This window comes from Manis javanica, chromosome 17 (genome assembly GCF_040802235.1).
Source record: "Manis javanica isolate MJ-LG chromosome 17, MJ_LKY, whole genome shotgun sequence".
Taxonomy (NCBI): domain Eukaryota; kingdom Metazoa; phylum Chordata; class Mammalia; order Pholidota; family Manidae; genus Manis; species Manis javanica.
In genome coordinates this window covers 5,972,057-5,987,476 of record NC_133172.1, presented here as the reverse complement: position 1 = coordinate 5,987,476, position 15,420 = coordinate 5,972,057, and the positions used below count along the sequence as shown (strand labels likewise).

General features: G+C 48.5%; 1 protein-coding gene across 2 annotated transcripts in view; it reads left to right on the top strand.

The window, feature by feature from the left end:
* Nucleotides 1-13,997: 13,997 nt before the first annotated feature.
* Nucleotides 13,998-15,420, top strand: part of MYH14 (myosin heavy chain 14) — an 85,900-nt gene continuing 84,477 nt past the window's right edge. For both annotated transcript variants that reach the window (XM_037025714.2, XM_037025713.2), the window contains exon 1: nt 13,998-14,138. In XM_037025714.2, the coding sequence (XP_036881609.2) occupies nt 14,055-14,138 (84 nt within the window). In that variant the 5' untranslated portion in view covers nt 13,998-14,054. The remainder of the gene's footprint in view (nt 14,139-15,420) is intronic.

Below are 15,420 nucleotides of genomic sequence, written 5' to 3'. Positions count from 1 at the left end.
ATTTATTTAATTTTCTGCACTGAGGTCATTAAAAGCAGAAGGGAAAGAGGAGGGCTTCTGAGCTGGGGAGGGGAGAGATTTGAGAAAGAGAAAAAACAGATTTGGATGTGCATGTGGGGGCTTCTGAGTCGGGCAGTGGGAGGGGACAGGAACAATGCCTGGATGAGTCAGGTGGGCCGGGTCACGCCACTCTAGCAGACGGTCCTCGTGTCTCAGTGGCTTCAAACAAGTGTATTTTCCCCTTGTGCCATACTCATTCCTAAATGTTTCTGTCCACAAATAACGCCTGCTCGCTGGCCGACTTGAGTCACACGGCCACCCCACACTTCGCAAAGTGCAGAAGAGCCATCCTGCATGTGTCTGGAAGGACGGAGAACTGGAATTTGTGAGCCACTTGAATGACCAGCTGCAGTATCTCTGACACCAAATGTACATCTCTGACACCACATACGATGGTGTATTTTTTCTCTACATATATGTATAACAGTAACAATATTATACACAGCAGTAATAGTAGTGTAACTTCATTCAGGTACCCGACCTGATTCCAATGTGTGTAAGTATGTGGGAGGGGGTCTCCCCACACATACACCAAGCAATTCTTGAACACTAGCAGGGTGTCCAAGAACTCAACTCAACTCTGAGGCTGTCTGCCCAAAGACAGCACTGGATTCCCAGGTTAAGGGCCCTGTCCTACAAGACTGCCCACCCTCCCCAACAACTCCAGATGCAGGTCACAAGCCCCAGGCAGTTCCCTGTGCTGCTGACCTACCAGCTACAGACTGGAGGTTCCCACGACCTCCCCCTTAGGTTCAATTAATTTGCTAGAGCGGCTCACGGAACTCAGGAAAACACATTTACCAGTTTAATAAAGGAGACAAGTCAACAGCCAGATGATGAGACACACGGGGCAAGGTCCTGAATACAGGAGCTTCTATCCCCATGGAGCTTGGGGCCCGGCTCAGTGGCACGTGGAGGTGGTCTGGTCCCCCAATCTTGGAAGTTCTCCCCGACCAAGAAGCAGGATCCAACTGAGCATTGTTAGCCAAGCAAAGCAGAGAGACAGCAAAAAGCTCTTCTCAGAGGGTTTTGTGAGGGCTTCATTGCAGTCATGATTGAATAAACTATTGGCCATTGGCTGATTCAGCCTCCAGCTCTGCCCCTGGGTGGGGGTCCAAAAGTCTCTCATTAACAGGACAAAACACCTGTTTCACCTTTAAGACTCTGTCTTAAGGACTTTTCAGGAACTGTGAGTGAAGCCCATAAGAATGACCAAATATGTGTTCCTTATAACTCATTATATCACACTAGCTCAAAGCCCTCTTTAAGCTTGGGGGACTGAGAGCTGAGACGGTTTGTCCCTCAAATCTGGGGCTGGCTCAGAGAGGAGATGAGCCTGTCAGAGGGGCTCCCTCATGCCACCAGGCTGGGGCAGTGTCCTGATAGCTATTGCAGTGTGACAAATTACCCCAAAACACAGTGTCTAAAAACAACAATAAGTGTTTGTTATCTCACAGTTCCTGTGGGTCGGCAATCAAGAACTGACTTCCCTAGACGGTTCTGGCTCAGAGTTTCATGACGTCGGCCCAAGCTGTCAGGAGAAAGGAGCGGTATCCTTGGTGACTTGGTCTCAGGAGTCACACACTATTGCATCTACCATATTCTATCCATTAGAAGTAAGCCATTGGGTCTGGCTCACTTTCGAGGGAACGGGAGTTAGTCTCCACCTTCTGAAGGAAGGCGGGTCAAAGAATTTGTAGATATATTCTAAACCACCATCCCAGCTCTCCAACCAACCTGCTGTGCCACATTAGAATACTTAGAATGGTGGTGTCTGTGTTTGATCAAGAGAAGGCCCCATACCTGTCCTATAGGCTCAGGGGGCAATATGGGGAATGTGGCAGGGACTGCTAGTTACCACCAAAATCTGATCTCCCCATGAGCATGTACTAAGTGTCACACACTATCCTAGAAATGCAAGTAATTCTCATGACAACCACGCAAGGTAATAAAACACCAACTAACATTCATTGAGAACTGTTGACCCTAAAAATAAAAATTCTTTTACCAGCAAAACTGAATTTGTTCAGGAACAACAGAGAATTCCAATTGGGGACAAGCAAGCTACAACAAAAACTACAGGCTCGTCCACAAACAAGGGAGAGGAATGCTATTTTACGGAAAAGAAGAGGGAATTTGAGAGGGGTTGTTTTGAAGGGAAGTCCATTGGAGAAAAACAAGATTTCAAAGTGAGTATGGTGTCTCGGGGACCGAGCAAAGTAGCTGATTTCTGGTAGGAGATGGTGCACACCTTTCCCTGTTGAGGCTGTAATTGATTATTTTTCCTGGTGAGGATTCTGGCCTTGAGGTCATTGACATCATGTGGGACGGGAGTGAGAGCTCCCCCTTCTGGCCTCCGTTTTAGTGAGGTTTTCCTTTATTATTTTCACACTCACTTAGTACATGTCAGGCACTGTCCTAAACCCTTTACACATATCAACTCATTTAGTCTCACACCAACTCAACAGACAGGTAATGTTTTGATGCTCACTGATAAACGGGGAGAATGTGGGCCAGAGAGATTAAGCAAGTATTCTAATGTGGCACAGCAGGTTGGTTGGAGAGCTGGGATTGGAACCTGGGTAGCCGAGTTCCAGGGTCCACACTCTTGACCACTAAGCTCTGTTGTAAAGAAAAGAAGTTATGCTCAATGCACACATGAACTGTAAAAAGTTATGCCCGCTGCTGGAAAATCTGCAGGGGCTTCACTGTGCTCCATGAACCTTGTAAAGCAATTGACATAAAATAGTGTCTTGCCTGAATGAGGACTGGCCTTAGTGCATTTAATCAGCATGCTACTTTTTAAAAATACCCATCTGACTACCGTGAAAGCTGAGGCTGAGCAGGGTCATGCCGCTGGCACAGCATCACACAAATAGACAGAAGCAGGAGTGGTGCCAGGCCACCAGGAATAGGGTCAGCAAGGCCTGCTGGGTGACACTAATGGCCAGGCCTGGCGTTGGTGAGAGGCAAGTGGGAAAGAATGCCGGGGAAATGGTTGGAGGGATGTGGCTTGAAGCCTGGAAGGGGAGGCGGCTCCGGCACCCGTGCACCGGGGTGGGAGTGGGGGGTGCTTTCCCACAGTCCCCTGCCTACGCCTCCCCTCCCCCACCCATGCTGTGTAGGGTCAGAAACAGGTCTGTTCTCCTGCACGTCTGTGGGAGGGTAAACTGGGACAAACCCTTTGGGGAGCTGTTTGTATCTACAAGAGCTTGGCTGTATGCCATCCTCACCTCAGGGTGTGCCCGTGAGAAATGGGCACAGGCGTCCACCAGGGACACGGACAGCAATGCCCACAGCCATGCTGTTTGTGACAACTCCAAGCTGGAAACAACCCAAATGGCCATCAAGGAGAGACTCACTATGTAACATACATGAGATACGTAAAACTGGCTATGTTAACTGTTTTTAAGTGCAGAGTGCTGTGGCATTTAGTGCATTTGTGGTGTGCAAATGTTGCCACCATCCATCAACAGAACTTCATTTGTCTTGCCCAACCAAACCTCTATAATCATTAAACACCGACTTCCCAGGCCTGTCCTCACTCCCTGGCATCCAGTGCTCTGTGTCTATGAACTTAGCTACCCCAAGTTCCTCGTATAAATGGAGTCACGCAGTGTTTGTGTTTCTGTGACTGGCTTAGTACATTTAGCCTGATGCCTCCAGGTCCATCCGTGTTACAGCACGTGTTGTATTTTCCTTCCTCTTTAAGGCTGAATAATATTCCACTGAATGGATAGACCTAATTTTCTTTATCTATTCATCCTTGGAGAGATACTTGGATTACTTACCCATTATGTGTTACATTCTCTTCTGGATGTGTGTTGTATTTCATAATAAAGAACTTAAAAAATAAATAATGTGTGGTGCTATTTGCTGAGTTACTAGTGCATGTGGCATGCGTGTACACACACGTGCGCACACGCACACACACACACACCCTGGCCTGGGCCTGGGTGTCACCTCAGGGCAGGGAGGGGGGACCCCTGACCTGTCTCCTGGGGCACTTCTCACACCCACGGGACAGGGGACCCCCACACCCACCCGCCAGCTTCAGCTTCACCCCATCATCTGCCCTGGGGGCTACACCATCTCCGCCCAGGTTTCACCCTCACCGGGCCCAGGGCTGCGCTGCCCACGGCCATGTCTCCACCTCCTCTGCTGCATGGAGCCCAGGCTGCCTGCGAGGCCCCCGGTCCTGCTGTGCCTCAAACCCCGCCCTTCCCTCTGCTTCTCTCTCTCCCTGTGTCTTTACCTCCCTCTGTGTCTGTCCCCATCCCGGATCTCGGTCTATCCACGTCTCTTCCTTTCCTTGGCTTGCGTCTCCTTCTCCTTCTCCCGCCTTCCTTCCACTTCCGCTGGATGAGCCAACGACTGTGCATGGCCGGTGTCTGCTCGGCACCAAGGCCCTCACAGGCTGATATGCAGCAGAAGGGGGCTCCGACACATCCCGGGGGCTTCGCATGTACAGCTGGGGCTCAGTCAAGACCACAGCTGCCACTGGTTGAGCACCAACTCTGCACCAGGCCCCGGACTTAGAGTCTCATTTGCCTCACAGCACACCTGTGAGGGAACGAAGGCACTGTCCCCAGTTTACAGATGAGGAGACTGAGGCACAGGCAGGGTAGCAGACTGGCCCAAGATCAAGTGGTGGGGTCCAAATTAGGACCCACGAGATGGAAGAATATATTTGCAAATCACCAATCTGATAAGTGACTTGTATCCGGAATATATAAAGGACACTTACAATTCAACAATTGAAAAGTAAACAATCCAGTTAAGAAACAGGCAAAGAACTTGAATAGACATTTCTCCAAAGAAATTGTACAAATGGCCAACAGCCATACGGGAAGATGCTCAAAGCCATTAGTCATCAGGGAAACCCAAACAACAGTGAGATACTATCTCACACCCACTCGGGTGGAAATGACCAAAAAGGCAGGGAATCGGTGTGGTCCAGACAGTGCGGAAACTGGAGCCCTCACACGTTGTGAAATGGTGCAGCTGCTCTGGAAGACAGTCTGGAAATTCCTCAAAAAGTTCAAGATAGAGTTGCTGTCTGATCCAGCAATTTCACACCTTGGTAAATATCCAAAAACATTTGCAAGTATATGGCCATGAAAAAGCAGGAATGTTCAGAGGAGCACTAGTTACAACAGCCAAGAGGTGGAAACAGCCCGAATGCCCAGCAGCGGAGGAAAGCAGCAAGAAAAGGTGGTCTGTCCACACCAGGGAATATTACTCAGCTATAAAAAGGAATGGAGCCCTGACACATGCTGCAACGTGGATGAACCTTGAAAACATTACGCCAAGTTCTAGAAGCCAGACAGCAAAGACAAATGTGTTGTAGGATTCCATGTGCACAAAATGCCCGCAATAGGCGAAGCCGCAGAGACAAAGTAGATGGATGATTGTGTAGGGCTGTGGGTGGTGGAATGTGGAGTAACTGCCGATGAACACAGGGTTTCCTTTTGGGGTGGTGAGAATGTTCTGGAACCACTGGTGCTGATCACCCAACTTTGTGACTGTACTAAAAGCCACTGAATTACGTATGTCAAAATGGTGAATTTTATGGTTTATGAGTTATGCCTAAAAGAAGGAAGAGGTTTTTTTTTTTTCTCAAAAGCAAAGCAACAATAAAAAAAAGCCTATGAGTTAGTTGCAGGGTCAGAATCCCAGCTTGGCTTTTTATCAGCTGTGAGGCCTGGGACATAGGTCCCTCCCTGAGCCTCAGTGTATCTCTTCAATACTTTTGTTGGGAGGGCTCTCTGACTGCCCCCAGCACGGAGCCCAGCCTGGCGTTGGAGACGCCGGCCACACTCCGCCCTACATGCTTTGTGCTGCCTTTACCGGGTAGACTGAAGCCCTCCGGGACAGCCTGATTCTTACCTCTGACCCTTGTCCATGCAGGTCCCTCGGCTCAGAATGCCCGCCCATTCCCTCCTTCCCCACCCTCCCAGTGAACTCAATGCCGTGACAAATTCATAGCCTGGCCCATGCCCTTTGACCCAGCAACTACAATTCTAGGAACTTAAGCCTTCAGATAGCACTCACACTTGAGCTCAGAGAACTAAGCACAAGAATATTCACAGGCAGCACTGCTGATCATGGGGGTGGGGTGGGGTGGGCAGGTGAATAACCTAAATGCTCACCAGGAGGGGACTGTCAGTTAAGCCCAGCAGGAGGCTGTTAAATAAACAAATGTGACAGATACACATGATTACACATAGAACCGTCTTCAAGATATGTTACTAAGCGAAAAATGCAAAGTGCAACACTGAGTGTTCTTTGCTCTCTGCCCCTCCTTCCCTCCTGTGTGACCTTGGGAAAATTACCTCACCCCTCTGAACATCCATTTATTCATCTATCAAACAGGATATTCTTAATCTCAAGGGTTGTGGTGAAGATAAAATAACAAAACATGGGGCATAATGTATATACAGCACATCATAAGCATTTAAAAAACATTAGCTTTTAATATTAGGGCAGGGGTCAGCAAACATTCTCTGTAAAGGGACAGAGTAAATATTTTTGGCTTTGCAGACCATATGACTGCTGTCCTTATAAAAAGAAGGGCCCCTGGAAGCACACACACCTAAAGAGAGTGCCATGTGACAAGAAAGGTAGGGGTGGCGGCTGCCACTTGCCAAGGAGCCTTGAACATGGCCCACATAGGGGAGCAAATGTTGCCACCACCTGAAGGTATGCCTCTTTGGCATCGTGATTATTTTAAGTGATTTTTTAAAAACTGCAAACATGGGAGGAGCTCTGAAATTTGCATTTATAAAGGAAATTTCCATTTGTAAGGGTGTCCCTCTGTGCACCAGGAGGAGGGGATGACTCAGTCTCTAGGAACTATCCATGGAGAAGGCTTGGACTTCAATCTGCAGGACAACCATACCTTTGATTTGCGTGTGTGTTTCCCGGTGGCCTCCCATAACTGACTCCCCGCCCCCAGCATAGTTTGTGTTCAGCTGAACATGGCATTTAAGGGGGAGGCTTTGGCCATTTCAGGGTGTCACTCAGTTTTCCTGGGTCTCTCCCACATATACAGGAAGTATGCATGCTATGTTAATCTTTCCCAGGTTGATCTAATTTTCAGACCACCCGGAAGAACCATGGAAGGGTAGAGGAAAAGTTCTCCTCTCCAACACCTTGAAACCATCAGAAGCTAGGAAGAGGCAGGGAAGAATCCTCTCCCGCAGATTTCCGAGGGAGTGTGGGCCTGCTGTAGCCTTGATTTCAGGCTTCTGGCCTCCAGAACTGGGAGATGATACATTTCTGTTGTTCCGAGCCACCCAGTTTCTGGTACTTTCTGACAGCAGCCCTAGGAAAAGCAAATCATGTGCCTCACCACGTGACTTATTGATCTTGTTTATTCTCTCTGCACTGGATGTAAAATCTGCAAGGGCAAAGGTTTTTGTCTCGTCCACTGCCCCACCCCCGGGGACTGGCAGTTTGTCACTAGCAGGTGCTCCGTAAATCTCTGTTGAATTGATTTTTCATTACTCTGAGAACATGGAGCGAGCGCTGTCTTTGCTTCAAAGCACTGTGGGAACGGCTGGGTTGTCTAAGGTACTGATGCTGCTTCCGGGCTCACAGGCCAGAAGACACAGGCGGAGGTGACTGCACAAATGGAGTGGAGGAGGCGGCTCTGAGGACTCAGCAGACAGGCGACAGGTTGGGCAATGAGGGAACATGTTAGGGGGGGATCGGGATTTGCACTGAGCCTTGACAGGTTGGATTATGTTCCCCTCCGGCACCCCTCACAAGGGATGTTGAAGTCCTGAGCCCCAGGACCTGGGAATGTGACCTTATTTGGAAATGAGGCCTTTGCAGGTGATCTAGAGAGATCATCAGCATGGACCCTAATCCAATATGACCGATGTTCTATAAAAAGGGGAAACTTGGATGTGGACACCTTCAGAAGGACACTATAAAGACATAGAGAACATCACCTATAAGTCAAGTGTCTTGCCAATGGGTTTCAGCCCCCGGCAAGTGCACTACGGATTCAGTGTGACTAAAAAAATGACAGTAGAACATTCTTGGGGTGAAAGGGTTATATCCAACTTTATTTACATGGCGGCAGGTCAGTCACTAAAATCTCATCCACTCAGAGCGAGTCTGCAGGCAGCAAGCCGGTCTCTGCCTCTGGGCCTCTCTGCCCGCACAGCCATCCCAGTCTCTGTCCTCAGCACTGCCACCACTCCAGCCTCTGCTCTGCTCCCCTGCAGCCTTGCAGCCGTGCCACTGTTGCCCAGAGCACTGGGCGGAGCTCTTTCTATAGAGTCAGTAACAACGTATTGCCCACACGTGTGTGGTGAGCCAGCCAACCAGGGCCAGGTGAGAATCCACATTAAGGAACCCCTTGAGGCTGCCGGAAGTTAGGAGAGAGGCTGGGAACAGACTCTCCCTCCCAGCCCTGTTGACACCTGGGTTTTGAACATCTAGATTCCAGGACTGAGACCACATGTGTCTGTTGTGAAGCCATCCAATTTGTGGAACCTGGTTCACAGCAGCCCTAGCTAACTACTCCGGGAGGGGAAAATTCAGCTATTTGGAAAAGAGAGGGTGGGCATTCAAGGCGGAAGGAGCAGCCTAGGAAACCATGGGGCTTATACAGAGGAGAGGGTACAGGTCAGCTGGATGACACTGTGGCAGATAGCAACCTAGGACACTGCACCTTTGGGACACTTAACCCCGCACCTCTAGGACATTGAACCTCCTTCTCAGTTCCACACGTGTATCTGTCTGGGTGTAGTCGGGCCAACTAAAACCACCCTACGTTGTTTAACGGGGAATCACTTAATGTAGGGGATGGATCACCCAGGGGCTGGAGGAGCCAACGAGCCAAATCCTGCCAAGGAGGCTTCCCAGAGAAAGCCTGCGGGTGGGGCATAGTGATTTATATTTTAGCAAGTCCTCCAGGTGATTTTCAGGGCTGCTCAAGTTAAAGAAGCACTAGCCTTGCTCCTCAAAATGTGGTCCATGGAGTAGCAGCATCTGCTGGACCCCCAGGAGCTCAGTAGAAATAGAATCTCAGTCCCACCCCTGACCTGCTGAATCAGAATCTGTATTTCATCAAGCTCCTGGCAACTTTCCTGTTAACCACGGAGGTGATGCTATGTCCTTGGTGCGTGACATCGGGACGTTCCATCACTGGTAACGTTAACTTGGGTCCCTTGCTTATGGCGTTCTCTACCCAGTTTCTCCTCTGCCAACTTACCATTTTCCACAGGGGGCTCATTTCATGTTCATTACCATGGGCTGTTATTTCTCACTGTTTACTGAGCATGTTAAACTGTGCAAAGCCCTGCTCTGGAGGGTGTTGCTCAAGAACCGTAAGGTTGATGACCAATATCTGTAATGACGGCCCTGAGTCAAGAAAAGGTTCAATGAACTATAGCACCTGTGGGAGGTCATAGAGCATCAAGGAAAAGAGTGCAGGCTCGGAGGCATGAAATTTGGGGAGCCAGCAGCCATGGCTCAGAGGTTTAAAATTTATGCCTCCACACTGTACTTCCGTTTCCTGCTCTCAGAGTTCAAGTCCTGTGTTCTGTCATTTTACTTGCTCAGCATTTTAAAAACCTTATCACCACCTGATATTATATCTTGTATTTTATTGCTTATTTGTTCACTGTCCATCTCCCCGTCTGGAAGCACAGGAAGGTGAAAGGCAAGAGGCGAGGGACTCTGTCTTGTCGATGGAGGCATGCCCAGTACCTAGAATGGCGCCTGGCGCACAGTACATGGGCAAAACATTTTGTGTTGGTCTTTTTAAATGCAAGTACTGGAGCAGGGATGCTGTGGGTTCAAGCCCTTTACTTCTCTGAGGCAGTTTCTACGTTGGCAACATTGAGATAAGATACCAAGGAGGGGTAAACAAAGACGGTGCGTGTGAAGTTTTTGTCATATGTGGCTCATTTTCTCTTACCCTTTCATTTTGAGATCATTTCAGATTGGAGTGGTTTCAGCCCCGGGCAAGTTCGCTATGGATCCAGTGTGATCAAAGAAAAGACAGTGAAACGTTCTTGGGGTGAAAGGGTTATACCCAACTTTATTTCCATGGGGGCAGGTCAATCACTAAAATCCTGTTCACTCACAGCAAGTCTGCATGCAGCAAGCCAGTCTCTGCCTCTGGGCCTCTCTGCCCGCACAGCCATCCTCTGGGCCTCTGTCCTTGGCGCTGCCACCACTCCAGCCTCTGCTCTGCTCTCCTGCAGGCTTGCAGCCCTGCCACCGTGTCGCCCAGAGCACTGGGTGGGGCTCTTTATGTAGAGTCAATAGCATCGTATTGCCCACACGTGTGTAGTGAGCTAGCCGACCAGGGCCAGGTGAGAATCCTGGCCACAGAGACTGTCATTTTATCCACAAGACCCCACAGTGGTGGTTGGGCAAGGAGAGAGGCAGTGCCTATGGTGCCCCTGTTAATTAACCCAGATGATGGGATATACGCAGAAGCCATTTACCCAGACGGACAATACAGGTATTAGAGCAGGTTTGGCAGGGAAGATAATGAGCCCTCTTTTGGTATAAGTCCATGGCACATTCAAGATCTCTGCCCAGGATGGCTGGCTCCACGAGGATGTGAAGCTTAATGAGTTAATCCCTCTGTTATTTGGAAAAGAAAGGGTTTGGCTGGAGTGTTTTTCTCTTACTCCTTCTGTTTTTTTCAGAATAAACATATGTTAGATAATGTAGTCAAGAAAGTACGTGGCACTCAGTAAATACTCATTAGTTGGTAATTACATGTTTTTTTTTTATGTAATGAACACCTACAAAGTGCCAAACAATTATTATTATTGTTGGATGGTTTTTTCTCATTCTTACCTCTCCTTTTTTTCTTTTCCTCACCCCCAGTGGTACCGTGGTTGTCTGGCGTGATAATGCATCTGTGTGAGCTTAAGAAAGGCAGTCATTACTGCGAGAGACAGGCTGGTTTCCCTGTAGATAATTCTAGAACTTTCTGTGGTGATGGTGGTGGCCATGTTGCATATCTGTGTTGCCAGCACAGTAGTCATTGGCCTCAGGTGGCTAGTGAGAAGTTAGAATATGGCTAGGCTGATGGAAGAACTGAATTTTCAATGTTATTTAAATTTTAATGCATTTAAACTTAAATGGACTCATGTGATTGGTAGCTACCATAATGAGCAGTGTGGTCCTAAAACTAAGCCTGTTCCCCAGGAAGTATAAAAATTTACTTTTTTCCCCAAAGGCATAGAGCTCTAAGGACTGCTGATGTGGCAGGGGGTGGCGGGGGAACAAGAGGGAAAGAATTTTTAAAAGCAGCCAATCGGGAACTTTCTATGTGGAGTATAAAGGGAATTACGCAAATAAAAAAGGCACATGTCCCTCCTGGAACACAGTGACAAACAACCTGATTCGAATATGGGCCACAGATCTGAACACATGCTTCAGGAAGGAGGAAATACAAACAGCCAATAAGCATATGAGAAAAATGCTTCAATGCCATTAGCATCTTTAGTCATCAAGAAAGTGTAAACTGAAACTGCAGTGAGGTACAACACCCACCACATCGGCTGATATTAAAACTGACGATGTCAAATGCTGATTAGGAAATGGAGCAGCCAGAACTCTCAAACGCTGCTGGTGGGAATGTAAAAGGGGGGACCAATAATATTCCCCAGAGATGTCCATGTTGTAATCCCCAGAATCTGTGGCTGTTACCTTACAGGATTCACAGATGTGAATAAATTAAGGGTCTTGATTTGGGGAGATTGTCGTGGATTAGCCAGGTGGGTCCTAAAGGTCATCCAAGGGTCCTTGTAAGAGGGAGGCAGAGAAGGAGATGTGATGGCAGAAGCTGAGGTTGGAGCAATGAGGCCCTGGGCCAAGGCATAAAGGCAGCCTCGAGGTGCTGCAGAAGGGATGGGACCAATTCTCCCTTAGAGCCTCCAGTTCTGCTGACACCTTGATTGCAGCCCTGAAAGACCCATTTTGGACATCTGACCTCCAGAACTATAAGATAATAAATTTGTGCTGTTTTGAGCCACTAAATTGGTGACAATTTGTTATAGCAGCCACAGCAAGCTAACCAGCCACCGTGGGAAAAGGTCTGGCATTTTCTTATAAATTGAATTTATATCTACTTTATGACTAAGAGATTCCAGCCTTAGGTATTTGCTCAAGAGAAATGAAAACATATGCCCACAAAGGTCAGTAGGAGAATATGGATAGCAGGTGTATACATAGCAGCCTGAAACTAGAAATATGCAGGAGAATGGATAAATGAGTCTATGCATGTGATGGAATAATAGACAGCAGTCAAAAGGAACGGTGCCGAGTCATGCAATGACATGGATGAATATCAAAAGTGTTAAGTGGAGTGAAGGAAACCAGACACTAAGGGATCCCATTTGTAAAACTAAAACAGGCAAAACTAATCTATGGTGATTAAAAAGCAGAACAGAAATTGCCTGGGTGGGCTTGGCAGGTGGAGGTGGGGATTGACAGGGAAGGAGCACAGGTGACTTTCTGGGCTGTGGAAATGTTCTGTAGGTTCTTAGAATTGGGGATGTGTCAGAACTCATGGGGGTGTATTTAGGAACCATGCATTCCGCTGTATGTAAATTTTACCTCAAAAATGGAACTGTAAACAAATAATGAACTCTAGGTAATCATGCGTGTGATGAAGTCCTTCAGGACTGAAGAGTACCGATGTCTGTCAGCAAATTATTCTAATGAGAGGACAGACTGCAGGCTTTCTCAACTTCATTCGGAACCAGACGATTCTGTGTCACTGGGGAGCAGTTCTGCACATCTGTAGGATGTTGTAATAATCCCCACACACAGGTGGTAACAGTAAAAACATGTCTGTTTCCAGACATTGTCTCCGCCACCCTTGTGGGCAGGGGGGGGGGGATTTGTCCCTGGTTCAAAACCACTGAGACAGAGGAAGGGATAAATGGATAGACTTGTAATAAAACAAATACAGCCACATGGTAACAATTGTAGAATCTAGCCAACCGGTTCCTTGCACACTCCCCACCCCAACATTTTTATATGCTTGACTGTTTCATGACAAAATATTAGGGAACAATGCACATGTCTAAGGTCCACAGTACCATTTACTAGGGAGAAACAATTGGTCTGTGTTCATAAGCAGGCGTATATTAGAACATTCATCCTTTCCCCCATCCGTTTGGTTTCCTTGTTTATCACTGGAAACAATCTGAACACCCTTCAGCCCCATCAGCCCTGGATTGTTTGAAATAAACCATGACACATTTGTATTAGAGCTAGGGAAGTCAGTGCAGCCTGTTTTTGTTTCTAATGAGAAAGACACAAAGGCACTGACGCAGGGACATCTTCTGGACATTTCATGAGCACTGGCCCGCAGACAGGCCATTCAAACTACAAAGGTCACAGGGGACTCTCCGGGGCATGGGCCGGCCCTGTCTCGTGACAGTTCTTGGTGGTTACACAGCTGTCAGCATTTGTCAAAACTGTGTACTAGAAAGCGTGAATTTTATTTACTCATCTAGAGAAACTGTATGTCTCTGTGATGTAAGTGTGCAAGTGTGCATTTGGGTATAGATTACACCTCAATAAACCTGACTTTAAAAAAAAATCTGATTCTGAGGATGAGTCAGTAGGTTGTGTCTGATGCGGAAGGTAGGAACCACCTGGCAGGGGCAGCAGGCCCCCAGGTGAGGCGTGCTGGGCAGGGGAGGGCGGGCCATTCCAGGAAGAGGGGCCTGCATGGGGTCAGGCTGAGGCTCAGGGGTGGGTCCTGAGCAGAGCTTGGAATGCAGGGACCGTGCAGGGGAGTGGCGGGGGAGGAGGCAGGAGTTAGGCTGAAACCAGACTGGGACTCTCCGTGTATACGGTTTCTGCCCTGTCACCAGGTTGTTCACATATATGGCCTGTCATATATTCGTTAATTATAAAACACGTCTTATCTGCCCTCCCAGCCTGTGTTCCAGTGAGATGGGCAGACGGTTCCGGAGGCCCAAGGGACACCGGCCACTATGCTGGGCTCTGAGAAACCCGACATGAATCGACCCAGGTCCCTGCTCTTAAGGAGTTCCCAGCCCAGTGGGGGAGACCGACAGGTGAGCAGGTGGCCCCTGGGGAACAGGCTCTAATGGGCCGGCTATGGGTGTCGGCACAGCTCCCTTCTAGAAGTCATGGAGGGCTTCCCGAGGAGGAGGCATTGCAGGGAGGCCTTTCCCAATGCCCAGAGGCCACTCTCAATAATAATAATGATATTAATAGTGATAATAATAGCTGTCAACAATTACTGAACACTTGCAATATGCCAAACCCACTGTGCTCAGCACAGGGTAAGAGTCAAATCCTCCAAAGCTCTAGTCAGTGAATCCAGTTACCATTATCCCTCTTCTTACAGATTAGGGAAATTGAGGCACAAATTTGGCTCCCCACCCTCCAATTGCTCCTGTTCTGGCTGGGGAGACAGTCATGGGCAGAATCTCAGTCTGTGTTCTCATGGGGGCTGCAGGAGGTGCTGGTGGGCCCTGGGGGGAGTGGGTGCCTGATTTTGGCTGGGGAGGTGTGGAAGGCTTCCAAGAAGAGCTGACCCCTTCAGATGGGTCCTTGGCCAGGAGGGGAAGCAGGGTGCACAGAGTCGGGCCATATTTTCAGATCTTGTCTCTCTAGCATTTGCCCATATCCCAATTTTGCTTGCTTCTTTTACCCTCTAAGTCTCCACTGGGCTCCCGTTTCCTCCCCAGTATCCCTTGGAGAAACCCAACACATGTACCATCCGTGTATCCTTGGGTGTGTATAAACACTGGCAGACCAGACAGGGTTGCTTTTGTAACTATGTCTTCTAAATGTTACATTTTTAGGATAGCTCCAGGTTTCCAAATGTAGCTGATTTATTGCTTTCAGAACACCGTGGTCGGTGGGGGGGGGGGGCGGGATCTGCTTCCTTGTACTTACCTAGTCCCCAGGTAACAGACCCACGGTTGTCTCTGTGTCCCCGCTCCCACCCACAGTGCTGTCTGGAGCATCTTTAGACATGTCCTCATATGTCACCTGGGCACGCCTTCCCGTGGGTACGTCCTTGGAAATGGGATTGCTGGGACACGGGTTAAGTGCATAGTTAAGGCCCCCAAATTCTGTCTGATCCTTGAAGGTGGCTCCTGAGGCCCTAGCCGCGTTTTGCCCAACAGAGAAGGGTGGAGAAGGGAACAGCCAGCTGGAAGGGCTGGGAAAGCCCACAGTGTGTCCCGGGGTCAGGAAATTATAGGTGAACTTTCCCATGGGGTGGAAACTTTCATAGAACAGCCGCATAATAAATAGTTAGCTGGGCTGGTTTCTTTTTCATTTCTTTCCTAAAAAGGAAACTAGTATTGTTATGGGTGGCAGTTT